Source organism: Parus major, chromosome 1A (assembly GCF_001522545.3).
Source record: "Parus major isolate Abel chromosome 1A, Parus_major1.1, whole genome shotgun sequence".
NCBI lineage: Eukaryota > Metazoa > Chordata > Aves > Passeriformes > Paridae > Parus > Parus major.
Window position 1 is genome coordinate 60,891,806 of NC_031773.1, and position 27,323 is coordinate 60,919,128.

General features: G+C 39.4%; 1 protein-coding gene across 1 annotated transcript in view; it reads right to left on the bottom strand.

The window, feature by feature from the left end:
* Positions 1-27,323, bottom strand: part of LOC107204120 (anoctamin-2) — an 85,202-nt gene that overhangs the window by 48,556 nt on the left and 9,323 nt on the right. Inside the window, exons 4-5 of the mRNA XM_033514694.1 lie at positions 4,588-4,686; positions 961-1,112 (exon numbers count right to left, since the gene is read on the bottom strand). Of these exons, the coding sequence (XP_033370585.1) occupies positions 961-1,112; positions 4,588-4,686 (251 nt within the window). The remainder of the gene's footprint in view (positions 1-960; positions 1,113-4,587; positions 4,687-27,323) is intronic.

Here is a 27,323-nt window from a genome sequence, read left to right on the forward strand (position 1 = left end):
CTGAAGACCAGACCCCCTTTCTTCCAGAGGATCACGCTTCAACAAGGCCACCTCATCTGGACGACTACCATCACCCTAACAGGGTTCCAGGCTGTATTCTGACTCTGTCAGTGTTTTTGATATTATTGCATTTATTCTTTTTATCATTTTCCTATTAAATTATAATTCTGACTTGCGATCTCTCACTGGTTTGATTTCAAACTAGTACATGTTGATTACTCTTTTCCTGGCCACTAAACACTCAGCATTTCACTTATTTCAGATAACCATTGCACTGGAATTATGCCTTCCCTTAAACCTCAAGATCATCATATGTGAAATTAGCTTCCCAGTTTATTCTCCTCCATCAATTTGACTCATATTCAGAATTAGTTAAAATTGTCAGAGGGCAATAAATGAAATGGTGGGTCACTGTATTTATTACTGAATTTTATTTATTTGACATAAATATGAGGAGACACCCAGGAGGAAAAAAGAGTGTTTCATGTCAAACTGGACCCAGAAATATTATTCTGAGTGAAAGGGCAGGTGTCAAGAATTTCTTATCTGTATATTATTAGCTGAATTTTAATTGCTACAATAAATCTATCAGGATGGAAAATACCACTGTATTTCTACTAGCTCTTGCTTTTTTCAAAGCAGGCAGTAATATCCTTAACCAAATAATCAGGAATTTGGTGGGAGGATTTGTACTTTTCAAGCTAAACATATGGAAATTTTATTTGATGCACGGCTTCCAGTGCCTTATCCTGCAGAAGTAGAACACTGGCAGAAAAGTCTCTGCAGCTTAGATTTCTGTTAATCCACTGAAAATCTGACAATTTTGGATGTCTCCTCAGGATTTCTAGATATGATTGATTAATTTCTGAATTTTGACTGAAATGTGGGGAAAAGAAATTGCAGCACTAAAACAATACGTTCCAGCTTTCTTCATTGTCCATCAAATTTTAAAGTACTCACAAATATATTTTCTCTCTGGAAAATGGGTAGGATAAGGTTTTCATCTTGGTATTTTCTTGTCGTGGCACCTGGGGTTGCAGAGGTTCAGTCAGTTTGCACCAAATTTCATTTAACATTTTGAGTATTCCCTTTTCTTCTGTGATTTCATACATCTGAGGAAAAAAAACTGTACATCAGCATGTCCCTTCCAACATCACGCTAAAATGAAGAAAGGATTTGCTGTACACATTTGTTTAAACCTGTAATTAAAATAAGTGTCTTCTCTGAAGACATATTCCCATATAACCTGAATTCCATATGGGTTGCAGTTCAAAAAGTTCTTGTCCCTCACAGCTGCTTCCAGAAAAAAAAACACACAATTCAGTGCAGAATTGTTAATACAGAAAAAAAGACCAGAACCACTTCTTCACCCAGAGGTCCCAAGGCTTTTGTGCCTTTTATGCCCTATTTGGCATTGTGTCTGGCAGTAGGTCCCGGAGTGGCCGTGAGGGTGGAGGTGAGGGCGGGAAGGCGATGCTGTGCACTCGAGAGCGCTGCTGAGGGGGCGAGGGGCGCCTACGGCCATACCATACGGGCATACAAGGTCCATGTTTTGCCTGGACACACCACATGGGCACCAGGACTGGCTGTGGCCACAAGGCCCCATGGACTTCTGAACATCCAGTGGATACTGATGGTCCCTTAAAAATTCAGTGTCCTCGAATGGAAAGCCACAAACTGTTCCCACAGCTGCAGTCCTCTGCCTCAGGACCAGGTAGTGCAAGATTATTAATATTAAAGACTGAGGCAAAAAAAGCATTGAAGGCCTCCATTTTTCCATCATCCCTGTTTGTCAGGTGACTATTTCCAACAAGTATTGGTCCAATGTTTTCATCACACCTTCTCTTGTTATTAACATACCTTAAAAAGTCCTTTAGTTGTGTGGCACAACACTGGCCAGTTTCAACTCTAGATGAGTTTTGGCCTTTTGTATTTTCTCCTTGGACATGTGAACCACAGCGTTCTAAACTTCCTGTGAGGCCTGGCTTTGTTGCTAGAGATGGAAAGTTTCTTTTTCTTCTCAATCTCCATGAGGAATTCCCTGTTCAACCAAGCACTCAAAAACAGATTCCCAGGGACCAGTGCTGAGTAGCTCCCTGAGTGGTTTTGAGTTTACTCTCTTGAAATGCAGAGCAACAAGTCTGCTGACCTTTTTTTTTCTCATTAGACTGAATATTTTAAACTCAACCATTTTGAGGTTGCTGTAGCTAAGGCAGCCTTCTACAACCATATGTCCCACATATGCTTCTCTATTCACAAGTACTCAGTCTGGGAGGGCATCTTTCCTAGCTGGCTCATTTTGTGGCGAAGTATTACGTTGAACACTCTTCAGGAATTTCTCAGACTTCCTTGTCACAGCAGTGCTGTATTCCCAATTAATGTTTGGGAAGTGGGCATCAACCATAAGAAAAAGAAATTTCTCCTGGTTGCCTACAGAATAATTCCTCAGTCCTATACAACACCCAGTGACATCTGCCTTGTTTTCCATCCCCCTAACCTTCACCCTGAAGCTGTCGACCTTATAATCCCTTAACTGCAGCTTTTCCTTTCCATACAGGACAACTCCTCCACTTCTCCATCTCTGCCTATCCCCCTCCTGAGAAGCCTTTACTTCCCCATCCCAGTACTCCAGTCACAGGATTCATTCCCCCAAGACTCACTAAAGCCAGAGACATCACAGCTCAGGCCACAAAGCAACCCTCCCAGTTGTTTCTGTTTGTTTCTGTACTCATGTTTGAGCCTGGCATAGCCTCACTCACCGAAAAAGCTCTATTATCATATCCAGAAGTTTATATATAGTTAAAAGGGCTCAGAGAGTACCTTTTCCCAGCATGTTTTACATTCTGAAAGATGATTTAAAACTGAACATTTGGAAAAAAATATTTGCAACCAGTTTGTGTTTAGAGGTGGATAAATACTTTCCCTGAAAATGCCTTTTTTTTATTTTAATGGTTTAATAAGATCCTTGAATAAATAAAAATAGCATTACAGAAAATACCTAGTGTGTCTTGAGAGCAATATCTTGTATCTTTGAACAAAACCAGAACTTTCCTTTTAGTGGTTACTGGCTGATTTTTTTTATTTTATTTTGCCAAATCCCCAAAATACAAGATTTCAGTTTTTTCAAAGTGGATTTTTTTTTCCTTCAAAGGAAATTCCTCTTTTGACTGTTTTTAATTTCAAAAAAGCACCCAAACCCTAGGACATGAATAGAGCTTCCCTGTCAAGCTTGTTTCTCGCGCTGCTGCCATTTCTACAGCTAGAGATACCAGAGTATTTTTTTTATTTTTGAGGATAACAGAGGATTTTTTGTCCCAATCAAAGGAGAGAAGGGGATACAGAAATGTTGTGAATGAGAAGGGTGCCATCAGAGATTATCAGCTCCTGGACAGACCTTAACCCAGGCCAAAATGATGACAATATCCACCAACTGAAATAGTGTAAAATTTACTTTGGTGCATCTGCAAAAAACTTGGAGAGGAAAATTCCCATGAGGGCAGAAGGAGGGAGAAATAAGCAGGCACTAAAAATGCATAAAAGGAATTAATTTTGGAAGAATTCAAAGAGAGGAGCTGAATATGTAGAAAGTTTTTAGGGGTACTGTAGATGTCTGAAACCTACTCATTTTCAAAGATTGATTGAAAATATCCTTTTTTTTTCCCCCTTGGAATGCAAACACATTAAGAGTACAAAAGATTCATTTGGCCAGTCTTCTGATAATGACAGGTTGTAACAACCTGAAACATGAACCACAATGAAGTTTTTAATGGGTGAAAACGATGAAAAAAGTCAAACAAACAAAGATCAAATAACTCAGTGGGAGAAAACAAAAACATTTTTTTTTTTCCTTTATTTATAATGACAATGCAAAGAAATAAGTAAGTGTTCTTTGGTACAGTTCATGAGTATCACTAACTAAAAGCACAAGGCAGTTTCCCTGACTCCAGTGGAGTTGTTAACCAATGGACTAAATAATTTCAGGAACACAGATTGGGGGATTTGCTACTCAGAATTTACAAGGTTTGCCAGCAACTCTACTGGAGACAGACAGAAAAGAGAGTTAGCTGAAGTTTTAGTGAAAACAGGCAAGTCTGAATTCACTGAGTCACTGATACCACCAAAGCAGAAAATTTTCTGGGGAAAGCCTCTCTCTCTTTGGAGAATCTTAGGATAGTCTAATACTATCCTAAGTATCCAGAATACTTAGGATAGTATTAGACTTCCATACTATCTTCCATACTACCCCAGTTCTTGACAAGTCTTCTTGACAAAAATCCAGACAGCTCCTGCCTTCTCAGCTTTCAAAGCCCTCTTTAACACTCACCTCTGTCATCACCCTCCTGAATGCAGTCCATCAGCCAGCTGCCTCTGTGGCCTTTAAAACCCCTTTGGAAAGCCCATCATAAATACAGCTCTAAACAGTAAATCATCTTAAAAGACTTGGAAATGTGAAAAATAAGCCTGACAGTTCATTTTCTCTGATTTTTGAAACAAAGTAACTCCACAGGCTTCTATATATTTCATGATTATTCTGATCCCTGCTCCTTCAATCATAAAACTTGTTGATAGAAAATGGGAGATATTTACCTTTTTAGTGGGCATTTTTATCTTTAGAAGTTCTGCTTCTCGACTGAGAACTTGCCAAGGTGCATGTATACGGACAAAACTCAGTCCTTGGCTCTTGCTCTGAAACATAAAATAAGGGAAAACAATGTATTTAAATATTCTTGAACACAATGTAGTGATAATATCTCAAGTTGTCAACTCCAACTAAATCGTTCAACAGTAGGCAATAATCACAGGGAATAACCAACTTGTGCTACAACTGGGCTGCAAAGTGACATTTTCCTTAAAAGCTGAATCACTTATGCTCTAAAACCCATTAATCTACTGCCGCCAGTGTAGCTGTGTGTGCAGCAGGATGACAGAAAGCTACAGGTCTAGATTTTGGAATTATGTGAATGAGAAACCCCCAAGATACAGCTTTTTTTGTATATTGATATTTTAGAATGGATCTGATTTCTTTAGTGGGCTTTTGTGTCCATCTGAACCAACAAGATCAAAAAACAATTCTCCTGATCTGGGTGGGTTTCGCTTAAGCTCTCATTTTCAGTTTTGCCCAACTATTTTCCAGATGCTTCATCAGATTAGTGGTTCCTTACAGGGAATCAGGCCCAACATTGTTGCCCTAAATATCTGCAGCTGGAGGAGCAAACCTAAAGAAAACATAAAAATTTAACTTCTTAATAGAGATACGAGCCTCATGTGTATGTAAAAGGTTGGTTATGCTTCTCAGAAGCATAAAATTCCCAAAAGAGCTTTGGCACAGCCAGTTTTTTGCAAGCTGTGCAAAAGGTGTCCTGAAGCACATCTGTGCTACCTGAAAGAGGTACCTAGAAAGGCACCCTGAGAACAGAAAGCAGCACCCCTGAGAAAAACACGAAAATTAAATGAAGGAAGGTCCAGACAGTGTTTTCCTCAAGGCACACAAATAAATTGTAGCAGTAAATGACAGGGATAAATGCTTGTTGTGGAAATGTAGGGAAGAAAAGTTGGGAGGAAGATTAGAAAGAGAATATCAGAGAAATCAAGGCAATAACCAGCTCTCACACTATCTCCCATACTGCACCTCCTCTTTGAGGGAATTTTCTTGACAAAAATCCAAACAACTCCTGCCTTCTCAGATTTCAAAGCCCTCCTGAAAACTCTCCTCTGCTGTCATCCTCCTGAATGCAGACTGTCAGACCATCTCCTTTAGGGAAGGACACGGAAGTGGACACAAGAAGACTTTCAGGAGGAATTTCTTCACTGAAACTGTGGTCAGGCATTGGAAGGGGCTGCCCAGGGAGGTGCTGAATCCCTATCCCTGGAGGTGTCCAAGGAATGACTGGATGTGGCATTCAGTGCTCTGGGCTGGATGACGAAGTGGTTACTGGTGAAAGGCTGGACTCAAAGATCTTGGGAGGTCTTTTCCAACCTCAGTGATCCTGTGATTCAAAGGCTTGATTAATGCTAAGATTAATGATCCTTGTGTGGTTGCTTCCATCTTTATGTAAACCCCAAACATGCATTTGCTGAATGTGTCCTTATGCTTCCTGATTAAAAACCAAAAAAGTTAGATGAAAATCCTACTATTGTTGCAATCACTTTGCTCTTATTTCACCTATAGGTGCACCATGAGTGACTAAAATCACCCCCTCGCCTTCAGCTAACATTTCTTCAGTGGACCAATGCTATTTTATAGAGCAGAATGAGCTGCAGAATCTCTCTTCCATCAATCCACTGCGGAAGTCAGCTTTAATAGAAGGAAGGAAAAATTTACTGGGCATGAGCAGATGTACTGGTAATCATTTACTGAAAATAGATTAATAACAGATGAGAGGTTAAATTTCAGTGGGTGAAGATCAGGAGTTTCTTCTGAGCTTTTGGCTAAAATCAAGCATGTGTCCCTGTCTGGGAGATTATATTCCATGTTGGCAAGAGGAGGGACAGTGTGACCTAATTGGTTGCTTCCAGCTCAGGCTCATATGACTACACAGATTGCAAATAAAATTAGGCAAATAATTTGATTGAAAAGACCAGATGAAGAATATGACCCTTGTATGTTTGAACAAAAATAACCTGGAAAGTTGTGCTGTTCATGAAGTGATATCAGATGATGAGGAATCAGACCATTAAAAATCTTTAAAAGGCTTTGAAAAACACCCTATGATGGGAAATTGAGGTAATTTTAATAAACACTAATGCAAAGTAGATGAAGTAGGGAAAACAGGACTAGGTGACTCCTGCTGAATGGTAAACAAAAGATGCAGAACAATGGTTTGCTGGATGTTAACCCTGGGATTACTAGAACTACCTCTCCCACATCTTCCTAACACTAAAATGAATCAAAGAATTTTAAAATAAATTTGAAACCATCAATTTCATATCATAGCTTGAGAGATGAAACATCTAGCTCATTTTCTATAGTCTCACCAAAATAAAAACCTATAGAACTACTCCTCTGGTAAGATTCCTTTCCTCACTTTTCCAGGCTTCACTTGCAGCAGTTCCAGGTGTCTCTAAATGCCCTTTTTTCCTTATGATGTCTGCCAAGGATCTGCTCAATTAACTTATTCCCAGAGGGCTTCTTCTATTGCAAACATCTCCAAAAGTTAGAACTTGCTTTTCTCCTTGCCAGAGTGGATTTATGACTGTTTACTGGAGACACCCCCTAACTGCTGTCCTCTGGTTAATCACCTGAAATGATAATTGTGCACATGCTCATCATTTTGATCTAAAGAAATGCTGTCAGTCTTCTATTTTGAATGCTCAGAATCACTCCTGCTGATTCATTGTACTCTGGATGCGTCACTAAAGCCAACATGTGTTGCTGGCAAACATAGTTTTTGTTAGACCATTCACTTGTTATTTAATACAGCCATCCTTAATCGAGTCCTTTTTCACTAGCAGCTGATGTCCCACAGGACTTTATCCTTGGCCCTGCATTGTTCCATATCTCTATAACTGCACTCCCTGATTATATTATTTAAATTAATAAGTATTCCTAGGCAGATGACAAACAGATTTGTCGCTCTCATGATCCCTTTCTTTTTCCTGCCAAATCTATATTCCATGTTACAGAGCTCTTCCAGTAAGTTTCAAGAGTGGAAGTTTTTCAATAAATTAATTCAGAATTATTCAAGATATAAATATATCTTGGCTGCTTCTCTGTTTTCTGAAGCTGAATTCAGTTTTCCCATTTCAATAGGAAAGCTCAGCATTAAAGTCAAATGGAAGAAAATCTGGGAAGTCTGCTTTGCTTTTCAGTCAGCACATGAAGAAAAAGATATTGGGTGCTTCTTTCAGTTTATAATGATTCTTAGCAGTCTAAAGCAGAGCTTTAACAGCAGCCTATATTGCATTTTTTTTGTCTTGGACTGGAAGTGTATAGGCTGAATAAAATTCAAATTTCTCCAAAGGAGACTTTTTCTATCTTTTCTGCCTTAACAGAAAAACATATTTGGACCTGCATCAGCTGCAAGTCTAAGATTTATTGCAAACTTATTGCCATCAAAGCCACAGCAGAAAAAAAAAAAATTTATTACTACAGAAGTTCTCATATATATATATATATATATATATATATATATAAAGTGATTATTCTTTTTACTGAAAGCTGAACATTCTGAAACATGGCTAGACAAGCATAACTAAGCAAAACTGAATTTATTTAGGCATCTCTAACATGAGCTAAATCATACGATACTAAAGGCATCAGGTTTGTCAGTCACTATCAAGCCAAGAAAGGTCAAAACCAATGATTTTCTTTTGGAAGAGCCCCAGGCTTTTCTTTATTTCTTTTTTTTTATGGTGAGCATGCTGTTCCTAGGAACTTTGCAACTACAGAATTCATTGCTGAATGTTACAGCTTAGTAAGTATTTCTCATTATTTTCTCATCATGAAATCACTAATCACTTCATATTTAAGGAATTCAGTTTATAAATAACTTATATATTAAATAGTTCTTTTTAAATACTTGTCCAAAGAAAAATATTTCTGTTGTGTGTCTTAACAGGAAGAAAAAATAACACCAACAAAGAGTAGAAAGAAGATGAAAAGAAGCTATGAACTAATGTCTGAAGGAGTTCAGGGAACTGCCAATCTTTCTAATGATTTTTTTTTTAAATGTGCATAGGAAATGGAAAAGGCATACATCATAAAACCAGAAGCATGTAAACTTCTTAGAAAAAAAACCCAAATAACTGAACTTTAAACATTTTATCCTTCAGTGATTATTAAATAGACAGAAATATCCCAGGCAGCAATATTTTAATGGCTCCAGTTCATATAACGAGACAAGCCTTGGTAATGTAGACACACTGGGAAAGTGACAGAGAAACAGTTTGTAGTGAGGAAAAGAAAAGACAGGTCCTATTAGCTCAGCAAAAGTAATCATATTCCCATTAATTCCATCACCAAATGGATCCATCATGTCTGCAAATGCCATTGTTCAAAATGAATGTCTGCTCTCCTGATACCAGCCCTGGAAATCGAGGCAAATACCAAAGTGATGTGCTAGTGCAAATATGAAGCAATTTATTGTTATTATCACAGAAATGTGATCACCTTCATTTCACAAGAGCAGAGCCAAGTGCTGAGCCATTGGCCCCCAGCACAGGTAGCACTGGATTGCATGACACAGCACTGCCAGATTCAGACAGAGGCTGCAAATGTGGCTGTGTTTTCTGCCAAACAGATTGAATTTCTATCTGGGAAACCGTGTGTTTCTGTTCCTAAAGTTTTGTGTCCAGGATACAAAATCAGTCCATCACCAATGATAGTGTGGGCCAGTTCCACTAGTAAAAGGAAGTGCAGGGCAGTGGTCCAGGTGAGACAACAACACCCAGAGTGTCCTGACATAGACATGTCAATTCACAGCAATTATCTTATGTTAGAGACTGTATCCTGTAATTGTTGGCTGGTAATTTAATTCTGCCTCTTAGTCTACGAATACAATGGAATTTTCCTCTATCAAAAAGCTTTTGTGAAGATAAATATGCTCCAGATTGAGAAGTGCACAAATAAGGCAACAAACTAATAAGACACTATGTCTATATATTATGCATTTTATAATTTTCATATTTTCCTTCACAAAACTGTAGCTCTTTTACCTTTGCCAAACTTTCCCCTTTCTATTATCATTATTTCTCCAGAGTATAGATTTACCTCACTGCATGGGTACACAGGCATGCTCAAGACCTTAAGCAAAGCTGCAATAATTTACATATTTTGACAGTTTGCTTTTCTCTTTCCTAATTTCTACCAACAGTGACAGTGCAAATGTCTTGTTTATTTTTTCTCTTACTTCCACCTGTGAACATAAACAGTTAAAGAATACATTAGTGTGTATAAGCATAGAACAGAACACCTAGTCATGAAAGATCTGGCCAAAACACCTTAAAAACCCCTATATAATCTCAATTTCTTAGGTAAAGAATTGTGGAATGAAACAGTTGGCTTTGCTCATCCTTTGCAATGTTTCTTCATGGCATTGCATCCTCTCCAATCAAAATCTTTCCACTCATGTAAAGACAGGAAGTGTCACTGAATGGAAGATGACACAGGAAGCCTAAAACAGCGTGCTTCCCCTGAAGAAGATGGCAGTTTTTAATGGCAAGGAACAAAATTAAAATGAGCTGCTAGAAACTCAAGGACAAATACAGAATAGATTGGTAAATCTGCCACATAAAAAAAAAAAACCAAAACCAAGGCACAGACCTGTGCATTATTGCAGTGTTCAATGCAGGACCTATATGCGGGTGAGTAACAAATACGCCAAGATTGTAATTAATTTTAATTTTTTCTAAATATGTATTTTAATTTCAAAAGTGACTGCACTTTCATCAATATTTTCCAAATGTTTATCTCTGTCCACTAATCACTGCAGCATGAAAAATATGACTTGCAAAAATAAAGCAAAATAATCCCTAATTATTTAGAATAATTTTATCAGCAAATTTTTCCTGCGCCAATGACACTAATTTTTGCTATGAAAGCCTGGCACAATCTTCTGAGACTGAATACCATAAATAACATTAATAAAATGTAAAATTGAAAGCCTCCCCACCCAAACTGAACTGTCTCAAAGAGGAAGGGAGGACTGTGTCTACTCCACCACCTCCTGTATTTTGGCAGTGTCAATGGAAAATCATGTAATCACCTTGCCTGGCTACATTCAGAGCCAAAATAGCTAAAAAAATAGCCCAATATTCTGTAGAATACATAATATCAAACTTTATTATCAATAATAAAATCAACAAACTTCTTGAAGCCAAAGAGTTAACGTTAAAAAGGGCAAAATGTAATTCCTCTTGAGGGAATGAGACTCACTAATCTGCACAGAGATTTATGGCCTAAACAATTTTCCAGATGAAGCAGCAAGATCATGGAAGTCAATCTTTAGGCCAGATAACAGGCATTTTACCGGGGGGGGATTAATGAAACAGAGAAATTGAGCAAACTTAATTTCAAGGGAAAAACAATGATTTGGAGAAAAAAATAAAAAAAATTAATACTTAGGTCAGAAAAACAGAGGAAGGGTATTTTAAAATATTCCTTCATCACTCCGTAGTTCATCTGGGATGTTAACAAACAATCATATAAAGGGTTGATTCAATTTTGTGTTGAAAGATTTTAAAGTTCAATTCATTCTTAGCAAAAATACTTCAGGGGTCGTTCTGTAATTTGAAAATGTTAACAGATGGTACAAATATATTCAGTTTAATAAGAGTATTCTCCTAATCAAAATCTACTAGCTTTTCCAGGATGTGGCCCTTTGAGGTCTCTCTCTCCATAGATCAGTAGCAGTGAAAGGAAGGTTGACTGTGTTTGCAGGGGCTTGATTGGGAGGGGATTAAGATGAAGATAATCAAAGTATCTGGATTGGTTTGTTTGCTGGCAGGGAGTCCAAAACCTCCCTGGACAGCTACAGCTTCACTGCAAATAGGAAGAGATGGGGAAGAGGCAGGGGTGGTCCCACAGTAGCATCATGTAACTCATTTTGGGTAAGGCAACAGGTCCAGGGGTGGAGAAATTATCAGTTAAACAACAAAAAACTGAGTAGGAGGAGAACCTGCACTGCTGGAAAAAAATAAGAAGTCACTCAGGGGATTTTGCAGTGTTAGCAGTATCCAATATCAGCTAAAGTGGCCCGGAGAAAGATAAAGCAGATAAAGTTTTTCAGGGTAGCAAGGATAATGGCAGACTGTGAAAAACTGTAGAAAAGCTTTGTAGGAGCCTGAACAATGGCAAACAGGTCTCAATGTAAATAAATATAAATCAATATACGTGGGTTAAATCCAGATTCAAATAATAAGACGCTGGGCTCTGATTTCACCTATACTGGTCAGTAATGACACCTCAAGCTTGCAACAGAAAATCCTTTGAAAAACAGCAGCTCAGTATTTTCCAAGAGCCAAGAAGTAATTTTACTGCAATTTTTTTAGGTAAGACTAAGGAAAAAAAAAAAAAACTAAGAAAAAAACCCCATTCAGATATATCAGTATCCACATCTTGAACTCAGTGTGCATTCTCTGCCTCCTCACCCCCAAAGAGATTAGATCAAAATTTGGTTCAGAGGACCCACAAAAGCCTTGTTATGGAATCACTGAGGAGACTGAGACCTTTTGTTCTGGAAACTTGGGGAAGTTATTGTGGAAGTCTGTGATATCCTGCATGATAAGGACACAGGGTGTCTATGGACTGCCTAGAGACCCCTTCAGAGCAAGCACAACAGGGCCTCAGACAAAGCCAAATTAAAAATCAACAAAAGGACATAGATACCAATGCAGGAGGGAAGTACTTCTGCCTTATGCATGCAAAAACTGAGTAACATTTTAAGAAGAAACTATGCCAGACTTTGGGATAGAGATCCCTAGAAGGTTCCTAAGTGGGCAAACAATATCATATGGGAGAAAGCACCTGAATTGAACATAGCTGTCACCAGGACAGCATCAGAGTAAAAGAATCACAAATGTTTGTACCATTCCTGCTGTTTCCTAAATATTTTACCACTGCAACTGTTAGAGACCCTGTACTGTACTGAGGGAATCTCACAGCACAGGATCATTTCATGGCAATATTGACAATACCTGGAGAAGCAGTTCCCTGCCAGTGAGGCACAAGCCTGCTCCAGGATGAAATATGGAGCTGAGAAGCTCTGCTGGGTGTTTGCAGGCTCAACAGATGATTAGAAGGCAGCAAGATCAGCAGCAGCCTTGAAATTTGAGCAATTCAGCAAGCAGAGATAAATAGCAGAGATAAATTGCTTGAAATGCTGCAGCTGAGACAAGCACAAGAAAATTGGCAAATGGGCTGGGACTCAGAGTCCAAGAATTACCTTACTCCTGGATGGAAACTGCAGTATTAGAATATTTCTGGAGCTCTAGGGGACCCAGCACCCTCAGCTAATGTGGTACCAGGGCTCAAAACAGTATCTTCCCACAGGAGCATGGTAATCACTGAAATCAGCCAGTACGCGGACAATATTGGATTTTCAGGAATGTTAATTGGCCAGCACATTCTAGCGATCTCTGCAGAATGTGCTGAATTATCAACACTTTTGAAAACCAGACCTCAATACATTTATTTCCCCAAAAATAGGGAGGATATCAGCAGATATCTGTAGATTGCAGTACAATAACTATTAGAACACATACTTTTTTCATCCATCCTGGCAGTACTGCTCTCTACATGCCCTAAATTCTGTTGGTCAGATTTAGCTCTCATCTCCATCACCATAAATTCACAGTCACTCTGCCAATGCAAAAAGAAGACACCAGCCAGTCAGAATATGTAACTTATGTCAGTTTAGTCCTTTGTAACCTAAAATTAAAGGAGGATTATTAAAAAAATCAGTTGCCAAATTATAATAAATGAAATATGAATTTCATTTTCTATTACAATTCTAAGAATAAACTGTCGGCAAACACCAAAATACCAATTTTGCTAAAGCTGGACACATAAAGTTGTAGGTTCTCCAATACATTTCACAACAGCATGCAAAGAAAACATTTTAGTCAGATTTTACTTTTAGCTTGGCATTAAGATATGATAATTTATGTGGAAAGCTGAACAAATCACTTCTAGAGATGTAAGGGTCAAGTGAGCCATAAACTTTCCATTATTAAAAAAAATAATTAGCAGATAGAATGGAGAATATGAATATTAACTTGATACGCTGCCAAAATGTTTTATGCCATGAGGCAAATGAATTTACAAAGGAAAAAATGTAATATTTGTTATTCCAATCCTGGTGGCATCACACAAATTGAAATTTACAGGGATTCACTACCAGGTTTTTGTAATAAATGTGGTGCTATACACTGATAGCAGTAAGTACCTTCCATCCTCCAAATCTTAAAGTCCATTTTACGTCTCATTAGAAGTACTCTACATTTTGTCATTTTCATAAACCTTTTTGCTTGTTTTACATCAGCTCACTCAAAATCACACAAAAGTGCTGCTTGCACTCATGCCTTCTAAAATATATATACATTATATCAGTGAATATTTCTGAGCTTTTGTTTTGCCATGGTTCTGTCCTATTTTTCCTCTATTTCTACCACAACGATTTTCTGTAAAATATTATATTTAAATCTTAAATATTCTGTTAAATATTACAAAAGGGAGACCAAGCAATAAAGCCACAAGCACACTATGCTAGGCTGTGACTTCATAAGAGTAAGATATGCTCAGCAGCAGAACACCTAAATCACAGAATGCCCTGGGTTGGAAGAGACCTCAAAGATCATTCAGTTCCATCCCCCTGCTATGGGCAGGGACACCTTCCACTAGCCCAGGCTGCTCAGAGCTCCATCCAGCCTGGCCTGGTACACTTCCAGGTATTGAGGAGCCACAGCTTCTCTAGGCAACCTGTGCCAGGGCCTCAGCATTCCTCACAAAGAAGAATTTTCCTTGTAATATCCAATCTAAATCTGCTCACATCTGTCAGTGTGAAGTCATTTCCCCTTTGTTGTAGTATTTTTATTCAGCTGTATTAAAATTGTTAGTTTTTCACCTGTTTGGTATGTTCCTGGTTCTCCCCCATTTACTGCTTTGGTTGGTTCCAGTTGTCTGTTATGTAAACCCCTCCCAGTTTTCCTGAATATTCCCCATCAATCACCTTTACCCTGCCCCATCTCCCCATCCATCATGGTAAATCCCACCTCTCCTTCCAGCTCCTTCCATGTATATCATCCCTTCCTCAACACGTTATTGGTTGTTATGTTATGTTCCCGTCTTCTTTGTATCCCCATTGGTCCCTGATATTGAAACCTCCTCCCCTTACCCCTCCCTCTTTGAGCTCCCATTGGACCCTGAATTGTGCCTGCCCCAGGGATAAAACCCAGTTCCCAGAGGTGCTCAGAGCTCTTTTCGGTCCTGATTTCTGCCAGCCCAGACCCTTGTGCTCATCCCCTCTCCCAAATAAACCTGTTCCTGGGAAGTACAGCCAAGTGAGTCTCCTCCTTTCTTTTGCCATCACCCACAACGCCTGATTTGGCAGAGCCCAGCAGGATTCAGTGCTCTGAAGGTTCTACAGTGGGATCGCCTTTCCCCTGCAGTTCCCCACTCCTGGCGACTGCCCGAGCCAGAGTGGCACCATAGACCTAGCCTGGAGCTCCAGCACGGCCAAGAGCAGCATCACCCCTTGTCCTGTCACTCCAAGCCTTTGTTGAGAGTCTGCTTCCATCTTCCCTGTAGGTTTCCTTCAGGAACTAGAAGGCCATGCTGAGGTCACCCCAAAGCCTTTTCTTGATGGCCCATAATGCTTTTACTTTCCATTGTGGTTCCTTCTATACATCATGAGAGTGGCTCATGAATGCCAAGTCAAAGCTTTCAGAAACCAGTGGGGAAAGCAAAAATCTCTTTATACTACTGTTATTAAGGCCTGCAGAATGTAGCCATCACTTTTAAAGCCCTGATGGAGTCACACACTTAACCTCACATACTAAGAGGGTACTCCAAGAGCATTCACAAACAGAACATACGGGAAGTGATTTCTAGAGTAAAAACTCTTATGCCAAGCTTTGAGCGCTGCACGAGGGTGTTCTCCTGAGAACTTGAGAGACTCTTAGCTTGAAAAAAACCTCAGGGCACATTCTCGTAACAAACTGTCACAGCATTCACTGTCCTCTGGCCTGGCATCACCTGAGAACTGTTGCATACATGAACCGTTCAGTGTGATCACACTTCAAGTGACATCATTAAGTTTATAACAAAGGGTATGTCAGGACTGATATCAAAAAAGGGAACAGTGGGAGGGGTTGTTTTAACTTTTTATTTTCTTCCCACTTGTTCTGTCAGTCTTCAGCAAATAAAGATACCTCAAGCAAAACTTGAGTCCCTTTGCAGGGGCATGACCAGCTATCTATCAGTATTTGTTTAATACTGATCACAAAATGCTTTCTGTTGGCATGCAGTAAGGAAGGTATTCAGAGATGAGAGATTTAATCTGCAAAACTGGGAGCAAGAAAAACAAAATTTAGCAGATTTAAGCAGTAACTGGCAAATGAAAAGAGATGAGAAGACTGAGGCATGAAAAATTAGATGTATATTTTAGCTTGCTAAAGAAACAATACAGAAAATTGTGCCTTTGCCTTTCATTACTACATGCACATCGTGGCACTTCTATTATGCAAACATTGCTCTTGTGGTCATGGATAATTTAAATGCATTGTGATATCTGACTATAAAGTTCTTCCGTCAGATCAAAGTCTCATTTGCACAAATTTGGGAGGACAGCACATATCACCTTATATTCCTACTTTGATTTATCTTGGCTACTCTGTTCTATTTTCTTATACACAAATTATAATCTTGGTAATACAGATAATACTTGGTAATATCTCTTTTTCAGTGTGGATTCAGAACTGATTAACTGGATCACTGAATAACTGAGCTGGATTCTCATCTGTTGTACACCCCAACAGTAGTATAAATAGCAGTAACCACACAGATCCAGCTCTGGTTATATAACTTCTGCACATGATGGGAAAACATTAAAAATACAACTTTAAATTTAGCGTTCACTATTAAAAAATGTTCAGTGGGGCTTTTGCCAAGAAATTCACACATCAATCACAGATAACTGAACAGATGTTTTGGCTAAAGCAGGCTTCAACTGGGACATTCATACACATACAAAATGACCTCTTACACTGGTAAGATATTATGATTTTAGAGCTTTCTCAAATCTTGCTTTAACAAAGACTGTTAACTAAATATTTGCAACATGTGTTAGCTCTTTTCAAATATTTATAGAGATGGTTTACAAAAAAAAAAAATGCAGCTATTTGCAGTCCTTATTTTCGACTAAAAGTACAAACACACCGGTTTGCATAACTCTGGAAGTCTAAAAAATGCCTTCATTCCCCTCAATTCCACATCTTAGTATGAATGTATATGTATAGATACAAATGTATATACACAGTTATATATAACCAAATTAGAAATCCCCACTTGAACATTGCCCTTCCAGGGAAACTGGCATTCAAAGCTTCTCCTCCTGCCCCCATCAGAGGAATGAACACCATTTGGGCTTTTCACATTTCCATTTCCACTCCAGCACACTTTGACTGCCTGTAAGTAATAGATCAATATATCAACATCTAATTATGATGCATTTGTCCAACTCAGAATCTCTGGAGAAAAATAACAGCAATTTCATGGCAGTAATGAACCTCTTGCCACCAACTGAACAAAACTGGTTGTTAAGTAAAATTTAGTAACTGCAAAATTCTACACAATTCAATAGGATTTATATATGATTACCAACTAAAGTTTTACACTTGCTAAAAAGTGGTCTTTAATAAATACAGCTGTCAATGTTACAGGCAAGTGGCAGAATAAAGACAAATTTCTTGTGAGGAGGGAAAGCTGATGATTTACATCAGGTGTGTGCAGGTGAAAGAAAAATATTTTAAGAACGGAAGCTGTGGGAAGCATATTTTCAGTTGTGGGAAATAAGTGTAAATATAAATACAGACATGCTGCCAAGGGAAAACTTCCCATTTTTCATGCTCATTCCCCTTCACACAAATGCTTTCACACATTTTTTGCCCAGAGAAGCTGTGGCTGCCTCATCCCTAGAAGTGTTCCAGGCCAGATTTTATTGCACTCTGAGCAACCTGGGACAGTGGAAGGTATCCCTGCCCATGGCAGGGAGTTGGAACAGGATGATCTTTAAGGTCTTTTCCAACCCAAACCATTCTGGGATTGCAGGATTTGAAAACCCATTTTCCAGTGGAACAACTTAGCATTCACATGGTTTTCACCTCCAGTTTTCTGCTGTGTTCTGTTCAACAATAAAGGAGATGAAAACAGGAAACCAGAACTGAAAGGAACCCAGACAGGATGCCAGGGAACACAGGAATGGGAGATCTTATGCCCAAAAGTACCTTCAGTCCCATAACGGTTTTTGGCTAATGAGGTTTGATTCCTTTCTCTGCCCTTATGTATTTAACATTTTAAATTGAAGAACAGTTATTCATTCTAAAAGGAGGAACTCATTTCACAGCAGTTTTGGCATTGACATAGTGAAAGACACAGATATGAGTTCTGCCAGACTTCACTTCAGGGACTCCGGGAGATAACAGCAGCTCCTCAAGCTCCTGTCAATCTTCTGAACAGGAGGCATCTGAGAATCAGCATGAACTTTGCTCTTCAAAGGCACCTACCCCTTTATACTGATTATACAAAAATGATCCTGAATACAGGCACCTGGATATGGAGAGTATCAGGCAATAGGAGTTTACCCTGTCCTGTTAGTACTTGAAAGAGCCCTTAGGTCTGTATTAAGGAAATGACAGCAGCTCAGGGAATGATTCTGCATCTCTGCCCAGCCCTGCTGGGGCACATCTGGAGAGCTGTGTCCAGCCCTGGGCTCCTCAGCACAGGAGGGACAGGGAGCTCCTGGAGCGGGGCCAGCAGAGGCTGCAGAGATGATTTAGGGCCTGGACCATCTCTGACAGGGAAAGGCTGAGGGAGCTGGGGCTGTCCATCCTCGAGAGGAGCCCCAGCTGAGAGGGGCCCTCAGCCCTGGGTGTCCCTGTGAGCAGGGAGGGCTCAGAGCAGGGCCCAGGCTCTGCTCCGGGGGGCCCAGCAATGGCACCAGAGGAACGGGCAGGGACTGATCCCAGGAAGTTCCACCTGGACATGAGGCAGAACTTCTGTCCTGGGCAGTGACTGAGCACTGAACAGATTGTCCAGAGAGGGTGGGGAGTCTCCTCACTGGAGATATTCCAGAGCTGTCTGGACACAATCCTGTGTCCTGTGCTCTGGAGCAGGGAGGTGGGACCAGTGACCCACTGTGATCCCTTCCAGCCTGACACATCCTGGGATTCTGATTCTGCCTCTTTCCTTCCTTCCTTCCACTTCCCCCTTTGTTTTCAAGGGTCCAGGTAGCAGGAGGATACCTACTGCCTCAATTCCTGGATTCAGCTTACAGCTTTTGATGTATGATTCCTTGGCTACACTTTTTATTGTGGTTTCAATTATACTGGAGTGTTCTGTAATTATATGCCAATTATTATATTTGATAATTACTGTGTACTTATGCATACAACTGAAGGAATACATTTTACAGCTACCTACTAGTCTTCTGTGGTGCTTAAAATTCTACAACATGAACAAAATTCGTTTTACATTCTAATTACATTTGCACCTTTTTATGAAATAATGGAAGTGAGAATTGTTAAGCACACAGGACATGGCTACAGAATTGCTATACTGATATCAGGAGGGTTCCCAATCACTATATTATAAAACCACACCTACTTTTAAATACTGAAATGAACTGTCTTTAATTACACCACCTAGCAGGTCACCTGATATGGGGGGGGTTTGTCCTGCCAGAGAATCTGAGCATTAATGAAGATATGGAAAATAACAAATTTGCAGCTGGATCTTGGTAAAAGCATTCTTTGGGCTGAGTTTTCTGTGAAGAGACTTGCCAGTTGGTGGCCAGATGTGGCAAAACATCCCTATACCAGCAAATATTTTCCAGGAGAGTCACTTGTGAACTGTGGCTCACAGGTGAAAAACAACCCAGGGTCCCTTGTGGTGCAAGCTGTATCTTAGGTCGTCACTGTGGTGCTCTCAGGTGCCTCCTGCAACACATCAGTTGAAAAGCAAAGCAAGTCCTTTAATGAGCAAACTTTGGTGCCTCACTGAATCTTAACTTGGCCAGCTTTGGGTGAGCAGTTTCTTAAGGACAGCTTTGAAACAGGAGACAATAAGGGAGGGAGGAAATTTTGCACAGAAGTTGCTGAGAGAAAAGCACTTTGGAACCATGCATGTCCAGCTGTCCCAGCTGTGGATTTTCTCAATGGAGAGGATCACAGTTAATTAAATATTCTGAGTTGAAAGGGACCCACAGGGGTCATCAAGATGTCCTGAATGTTGTGACTTCACACAGGCCTGTGAGTGATGGCAGCTGATGGGCAGCAGGGAAGGGTGAAGGGCTGACCTCACACCGACCAAAGAAAGATACAGTGACACCGAGGAGTGGCAGGATTTCCAAGAGTTAAAACATGAACAGCAGAGGGGTCTTTTAAAGAAAAAAAAAAGTAGTCATAAGAGGATCCAGGATATGGAGAAAGCATCGTGGGCAGAAATGGAGCGCCTTGTGGTGGCCAGGCAAGCAGCCCTGCAGTCTGGTATGAAGGGACAGAGGGGAATATACAGAGGCCAGAGGCAGGTGAGCAGGTCAAGCACTGGTGAGATGAAGCAGGCACCTCTCACCAACCTGTGAAAGCTGAGCAGTGCCACTGCAGTCAGAGAGTAAACATTATCCAGTGAACTCACAGGGACCTGTAACAAGCAGGGAGGCTTGCCAGGCCTGGGAGGCACCACAGTGGGTTGACTGCACTGCAGAAGCCTGAAAGTACCCCTAATTTAACAAAAACCATGGTATGAAATTTCCTAGGTCCCACTAACCAGAGTATGCACACTGAAAAGGTGGAAGAGCCTTCCAGTGACCTTCCATAGCAACATGGTCTTCAGAACATTACTTTTGTCTTGATGACCTAACTGGGTTCAGTGACAGCTGAACATTTGCACATCCTCAGAGGCAAGCAAAGAATGATCAGTCAAAGCCTGCAAAATGAAGCATGGAATATGAAAGTTGGAAAAAGAGCAAGAACACCAGAGGTTTCCAAGACAGGCAAACTTATAAATGGGTGAGGATAATAGGAATGAGGCAAGCAAGGGATAGAAACAATGACACTTAAATCCAGAAAAACTAAAACTTGAAAACCCTGTGACTTACAGGACATGCATGGAGTTGAAACTTTCCATTAGGAAACTCAAGTTATCCTTCACACTCTGTGACCAGTTTCAGTAGGAGCAGACTTAGGACTTTGAGTGACTTCAGGAAAAGTCCTAAGTATAGGATGGGCAGCAATATCCTTCCCCATTTTGAGGGGATTAAGGAAAAATTACAGTAGTTTGAACTAACACTTTGGAGATGTCAGCATGGAATTCTGCTTAAGTGTTTGCAGGATTTTGAATATATATATTCTATATCTCTGAAATGTTAATTTTTCTTTGTATTACTAAATTACTCCAGGTAAACAACAACTGAGCTTAGTGAACCCATAGACAAAGACTGGAGAGAAATTCCCCATGTCTGAATTGGAACATGACTAAGGGAAATGCAACTGGGCTCCTCCAGAACAGAAGGATATTGATATTTTTCCAGAGTACTGTGTTGGCTCCAACCTATGGAAAGCAATGGTCACCTCTACATTTACATAGGAAAATGTTCCTATTGGTATCTTTTTGTTCCCCTGAAAAGGTGGATGTTCCAAAAAAAAAAAAAAAGATAAATATTAGCCCACATAGCTGTTCAGTCATTTTCCCATCCCAGCTACAATTAGCTCATTCTGTCCCAAATATCTTTTATTTCTTTTACCAGGAAACATCTTACGAAATTCCAAGATCATCTATTGAACTCCACCTCCAGGGTTTCTTTAAAAGTACAGTGTATGGGGTGTCAATCATTTTAGTGATTCTCTAATGCTTTAAAATGATTACAGAATCCAGGAATTGAAGGGAGAAGTTAGCAGAGAACTTATTAGTTGATTTCTAGATTGCAGAGCTTAAAGCAAACATATCCATTATCAGCATATACAAACAAAACAAAACAGCCTCCCCCAAAAAACCAACAAATTAAAAACATGCACCAGTTCAAATGAGATAATTTTCTGTCCAATCAATTAGTTTCAGGGATGAAATCATTGTTACATTAATGCTGACCTGGAGTAACTGCACAGAAATTACAGAATGTTATAGAATGCAGCACAATATTACATAAGTCAAGATCTAACATGATTTTTTCTCTGGGCTGTTACTGTGAGCCACATACACAAGAGAGGTTCAGTAGGGGGCACACATTTATCAGCACTGTGTACTGAGGAGAGTACCAACCCAGAAGCATAAGTTTTTCCCTGCTGTGCATGGGGATTTAGCCATCAAACTCTCACTAATGCTAATGAGAACTGTGCAGCCCAATGTTACTCTGCTAATTTTTTGTTTGTTTGTTCGTTGTTCTTTTCAGGACAAAATAATGGCTAACCTGGAACTACTGAATGGAATGACAGAAGCAACTCTATGAAATGGTTTTGACTGATTCGCCTTGTTCTATGAGTTAATAGATCTTGCAGTGACCAGGAAAGACACTTTGAATATAATCTGATTACGATTTGTGGCTTGCACATCACGGTTTCCTTTTTTTTTTCCTACCTAGAGCTTAGGTCTGCAAAGGATTTAAGAAACAGTTGGACCTGAAGAGGGTGTTCTGATTACTAAGGGGAAATCGCTTTGTTTTTTCTTGAACAGACTCCTCCACTGTTCATGTTGAAAATCTTGAATCCAGTTTTCACCCCAAAATGCCTCCCTCTCAATTGCAGTATAACATTTGAAAGTGTAAGCAACGTAAAATGTCTTGGGACATTTCTTCCCTACAGCGTCTCACTTCCTAGAAAAATATTGCTTGTCTGTCTGAGCATAATGTCATGATCAACAAGACATTATAGTAACTCAAATTTGTGCAGAATGACACACAGAGCCATTAGAATAATCAGTAAAGCATGAAGAGCTCAAAACATGCAAGAATCCCAGAACCCTGAGTCATTATTTACATTACCTTTCCCTGGATCTGACAAAGATAGCAAATTCCACCCCCTCGCCCCCTATACACACATACAGTTGAGAGTTTCTTTCCCATAAGACAGTCCTGCAAGGACTATTTTCCACTGTCAGATACCCCCCAGCCTTTTCTCTGCTAGAATCCATTCCTGAATCTGAGAACGCAGAATGACACCTTACGGAATGCCTTTTAATTTGTCTTATGGCAAAGGGACAAACAAACAGAAAAAAAAAAATTACAAAAGAGAAAGAAGAAACAGAGAATGAAAGAGACTATTTTAGCTCAGATCCTTTATATCAAAAACATAAACCAGTACATAAATTAATGTATATATGTATAAAAGCAACATATTGAAAACAGTGAACACTTATCTACAGTGTTGCACCTGCTCCAAAGCAGAATTCTCGGTGACTCTGATTTAGGCAAAGGTTTTTTCCTGAGTTGTGAGTTCATGGTTAACCAGCAATACCTCTAAAAAAATAGTGATACCACAGAACAATTACCCAACCAGCAGAAATTCAACAGTGAGGACTCCTTTGGCACTGGATATACCTGCAGGGCTGTTTGCTGCTAGAGACAAAGTAAGCAGTGGCCTGGGGACATGAAAGCAAAGAAAGTCTCATTTTCCCCTACAAAGGAAGCCCTGAAATTCAGGATTTTTTTTTGCTGTGACAAAGAATAGGTCCAGATGCATGAGGCATTGCAATAGGGGCAGTCCTCACCCAGCACCTCACCCCAATAACAGCAGCCTGACCGCTGTCATTTAACAGCTCAGAAAAGCAACAAATCCCAGGGCCAAATTCCCCAAACTATCTTATCATTTACTACTGTATTTTCATGAAGCTGTACTGGCCCAAATGCCTTGGAGAAATTATTACCATGATTCAGCCTCCAGGCCTCCTCTGCAGGCACTGCGGCTGCATCACTTCCCTCAGGGCCTCATGTGTCACCCTTCCAGCCCTCCCCAGGGATTTAATTTACACAGTAAAACTTCTGCTGCAAACAAGAGCACTGATAATTAAAATACGTTTTCAGGGAATCATCTGTGAACAGGCCAAGCAGCTGGTTTTGTTACTGTGCATGCCCTATCCTGCAAGTGTCCAGTTCTCCCTCTGCCAAGCCTCAGCAGAGATGTACCACAGCTATTCCCTCTGTGCTTCTCACCTGCCAGGCAGTTTGTAGGAATTGAAACAGTTCTCCCAGCAGGTGACAGAACTTAGAACAGGACACAGGGAAATTAAAACACAAATTTAAGAGGCTACTGGCCATTTCTACCAGGCAAGTCTGCTAGAAACAGCATTATGTAAAAAAAAGTATGTAAAATTTGGATGCCTCTGGCCCAGTCTCATTGTAAGTATCACCAGCATATACAACCCTATTCTACCTTCATCTAAAATTCAAGATATGGATGACTATTTCCCAATCTGCAGACAATTGCTGACATTTACCACTGCTTACCCAAGAGCTTTTTAAATGTTATTGACAAAACATAGATGATTTTTGTACATCTTTTCAATTTTCTCTACATCTCTTGGAAGCCATTCTGACTAAGGTACCTCATAGTTGAGCACAAAGAGTCTGGATGGTAATTAAAATACACAGAGTGATTCTGTCTGCCCATTCATCTATTCAAGTCACAACACAGTCATTAAAAAACCCCAGGATTCATAATATGGATTATTAGCAGGCAGCCATTCTGCTTAGCCACCTTTTATTATAGATCATTATTTTAATGCTGATTTAATCACACCTGAATCCTATGGGGCTACTTCAAAATCCTGTCTAAAGTGGAGACATAATTTCCTCTTAAATAGTTAATCAACTTGCCAATATTTTCACCATGTTCACTCCACTGCCACTGAAAATCTTGCCTTGCTTGTTCAACTTTAATTCTGTAAGAGCTGTGTATTACATATCAGCCCCATATAAGTAACATACAGGAGCAGAACATGTTTTAGACAATTAATGCTTCTGTAACCAGAGTTGCTGAAAAATATGCATTAAATATTTATATAATTGGCTCTCCATAGAAGAATGCCTCGTTCTGAGTGCTGAGAGACTGAAATACAAAGTCCAAAGACCTAGAGCACAAAAGACCTCAGTCTTTTTCCAATGCTCCATTGCTCTGTATTCTCATTGGCTTCAGGAGGCATTCATTAACAAGCAATGTCCACAATGATTGCCTGCAAGGTGTCTCACATGTACTAAGGGCATGAGATATTTTCCTGGGAGTATCCACAGATACATTGACAGATTTGGGAAAAAAACATTTTTTTTTCTTCTTTTTTCAGGCTTTTAATTACTGCTGAATTAAGCATTATACCTGACATCATTTTGGCTACACTTTGTCCTTAACAGCTGACAGGAGACAAGCCTTCCCCCACTGACAAATTGGGAGCACCTTAGTGCAACAAAACCGCATTTTAACCCCATAAATAAAATCTACTGCTTCACTAAGCTTTTGTTTGGCTCAGGCTGGGGAGGTGTTGGGAGGTTTATTTGGCTGGTTGGGTTTTTAAGTTTACATGGGATTTTCTCCATAAAAATTAAAAAATATGCCTTGGAATACCAAGCAGAAAAATCCAATCACAACCTCTATCTTCATTAATATTAACATGAGCATTGAGGACCTTAAGGACTTCCTTCCCCTCATGTGTAATGTAATCAAGGGAGTTTAGTGAGACATTTTTCAAACAATACTAGCTCAAAAATTGGGGTTAGATGAGCTTCTTGAAGGACAATTTACACTTTGGTTTAGATTTGTCATCATCTTTCACTTGAAATAATATTTCCTCTCCCAATTGCTATTTAGCAAAGTACATTTTAGTTCCAGTGTGCTTGAAAACAATCCAGTTTTGTCAGAATGCCAAGGCACATCTCCAGTGGCTTCTTATTCCATATCTATTATGCCTTACCATGGATAATACTAATTGAAAATGGTGTATGTTGCATTTGCAGTTACTAAAGCAACAGTAAAATTCAAATTTAAGGGAATAAATGGTTTCAGATTAGGTGAAACACAATTACCAGTTTCCCTAGGAACAAATAACAAATAAAAACAAAGAAAAACAAAGCAACAACAAAGCAACAACAAAGATAAAGAAATTTTTTTAAAAAACCAAAATAACAAGAACTGCAATGTCTATGGTATTTATTATCCTTTCTGGGCAACTTCATGCCCAAGACTGTCATTGTGCACTTTCTCTTGGATGTGCAAAATATTATCTCAGTTTAAAAACAGGAAAACAAACAAAATAACAAAAGAGGAAGATTGCATTAAGCAAAATTAAAGTTTTTCTGGAGGACAGCAAAAACAAATGATAGAAAGTTATTAGGAAGTTCGAAATGTAGTCAAAAATTCCTCAATTCACAGATAGTAACTGGGTGAATGGAGACAGTCCATAGTCTTGCCTATATTCCACAAATTCAAAAACAGCAATATGCCTTCTTCCACATATAAATCTTGCACCATTATTTTTTCTTGTCCTCTTCTTTTACACATTTGACAATATAAGTGGGAATAGTGAGAATACTGAGAAATAGAAAAGTGAGAAAGGTGTTTATCCCTAGTTATCAAACACATAACAATCATAATAATGCCACATGTTAGCAAACATTAACATCGTGGAAATTCACACTTTTCCAAAAATGACAGCTGCAGAAATAAAATTTTTTAAATTGTTGGAACTCTATCCTGTGTTCCTAGAGATTAACCTCCTGATGTCTAAAATGTTTCAGCCTACAAAAGCAGCTTCTAGAAGAAGCCCCATGTCCTGTGAGGTTGGTAGACCCAAACCACTCCACAATTCTTTGATTCAGGACATCCCATCATTTTTTAATTACTGGATTTTCTTGCAAAACCACAGGAAGATGATGTAAGGCAGAGAAACCAAGGCCTGCTCTAAACCAAAGGTCCAAAAGTGGAAACCCTCTAATATTTACCTTTGCAGCCAGATCAGACTTATCTTAAAACCTGGTCCAGAGTATATACTAGAGAATATATCTCAACTTCCAATAGTATTATATGAAAAAAATCCATTTCTTACATTAGCACTAAAACAAACAACAACAAATGAAAAAAACCTCCACCAAACATTCAGTTCAGCATCATCCACTGGAATCGTAGTTGAAAGTCCGCTGTGCTATACAAAAATACAAATGCTGCTTTAAGGCTGTTCTCAGTTTGATGAATTTGTAGACACATCTTTTTTCCCAAGACTAAAAGCAGAAGTTTTTCTCATATCAGCACACACAATTTTAATCCACATATAAGGACAGCTGTGCCTTTCACATGTGTCTAATCAGCATTTTCTATGAAATTCACAGCAAGTAAACAGGCAGAACCTTCAGCATGTTCCAACAGGAGTTAACTAACAGACAAAAAAATCAGTGAAGTGAGAAAAAAGAAAGGAAGTAAAAGCCACAGGTTATGGGCAGGAAAGAAAAAGGATAAGGCGTAGTCCTTCCTGTCTCTTCTAGTTTCTCGGGAGATTCTGGAAGGGAAAACACTTCCCCCTTTTGATTAGACAGCTTGTGTGTTGGGGAAGGACAAGGAGGAGGAGTGGGGGACAGGAGTGACGACATACATACACAGAAGTGATGGAATACTTTTTATTTTGTAATTCTCAAAAT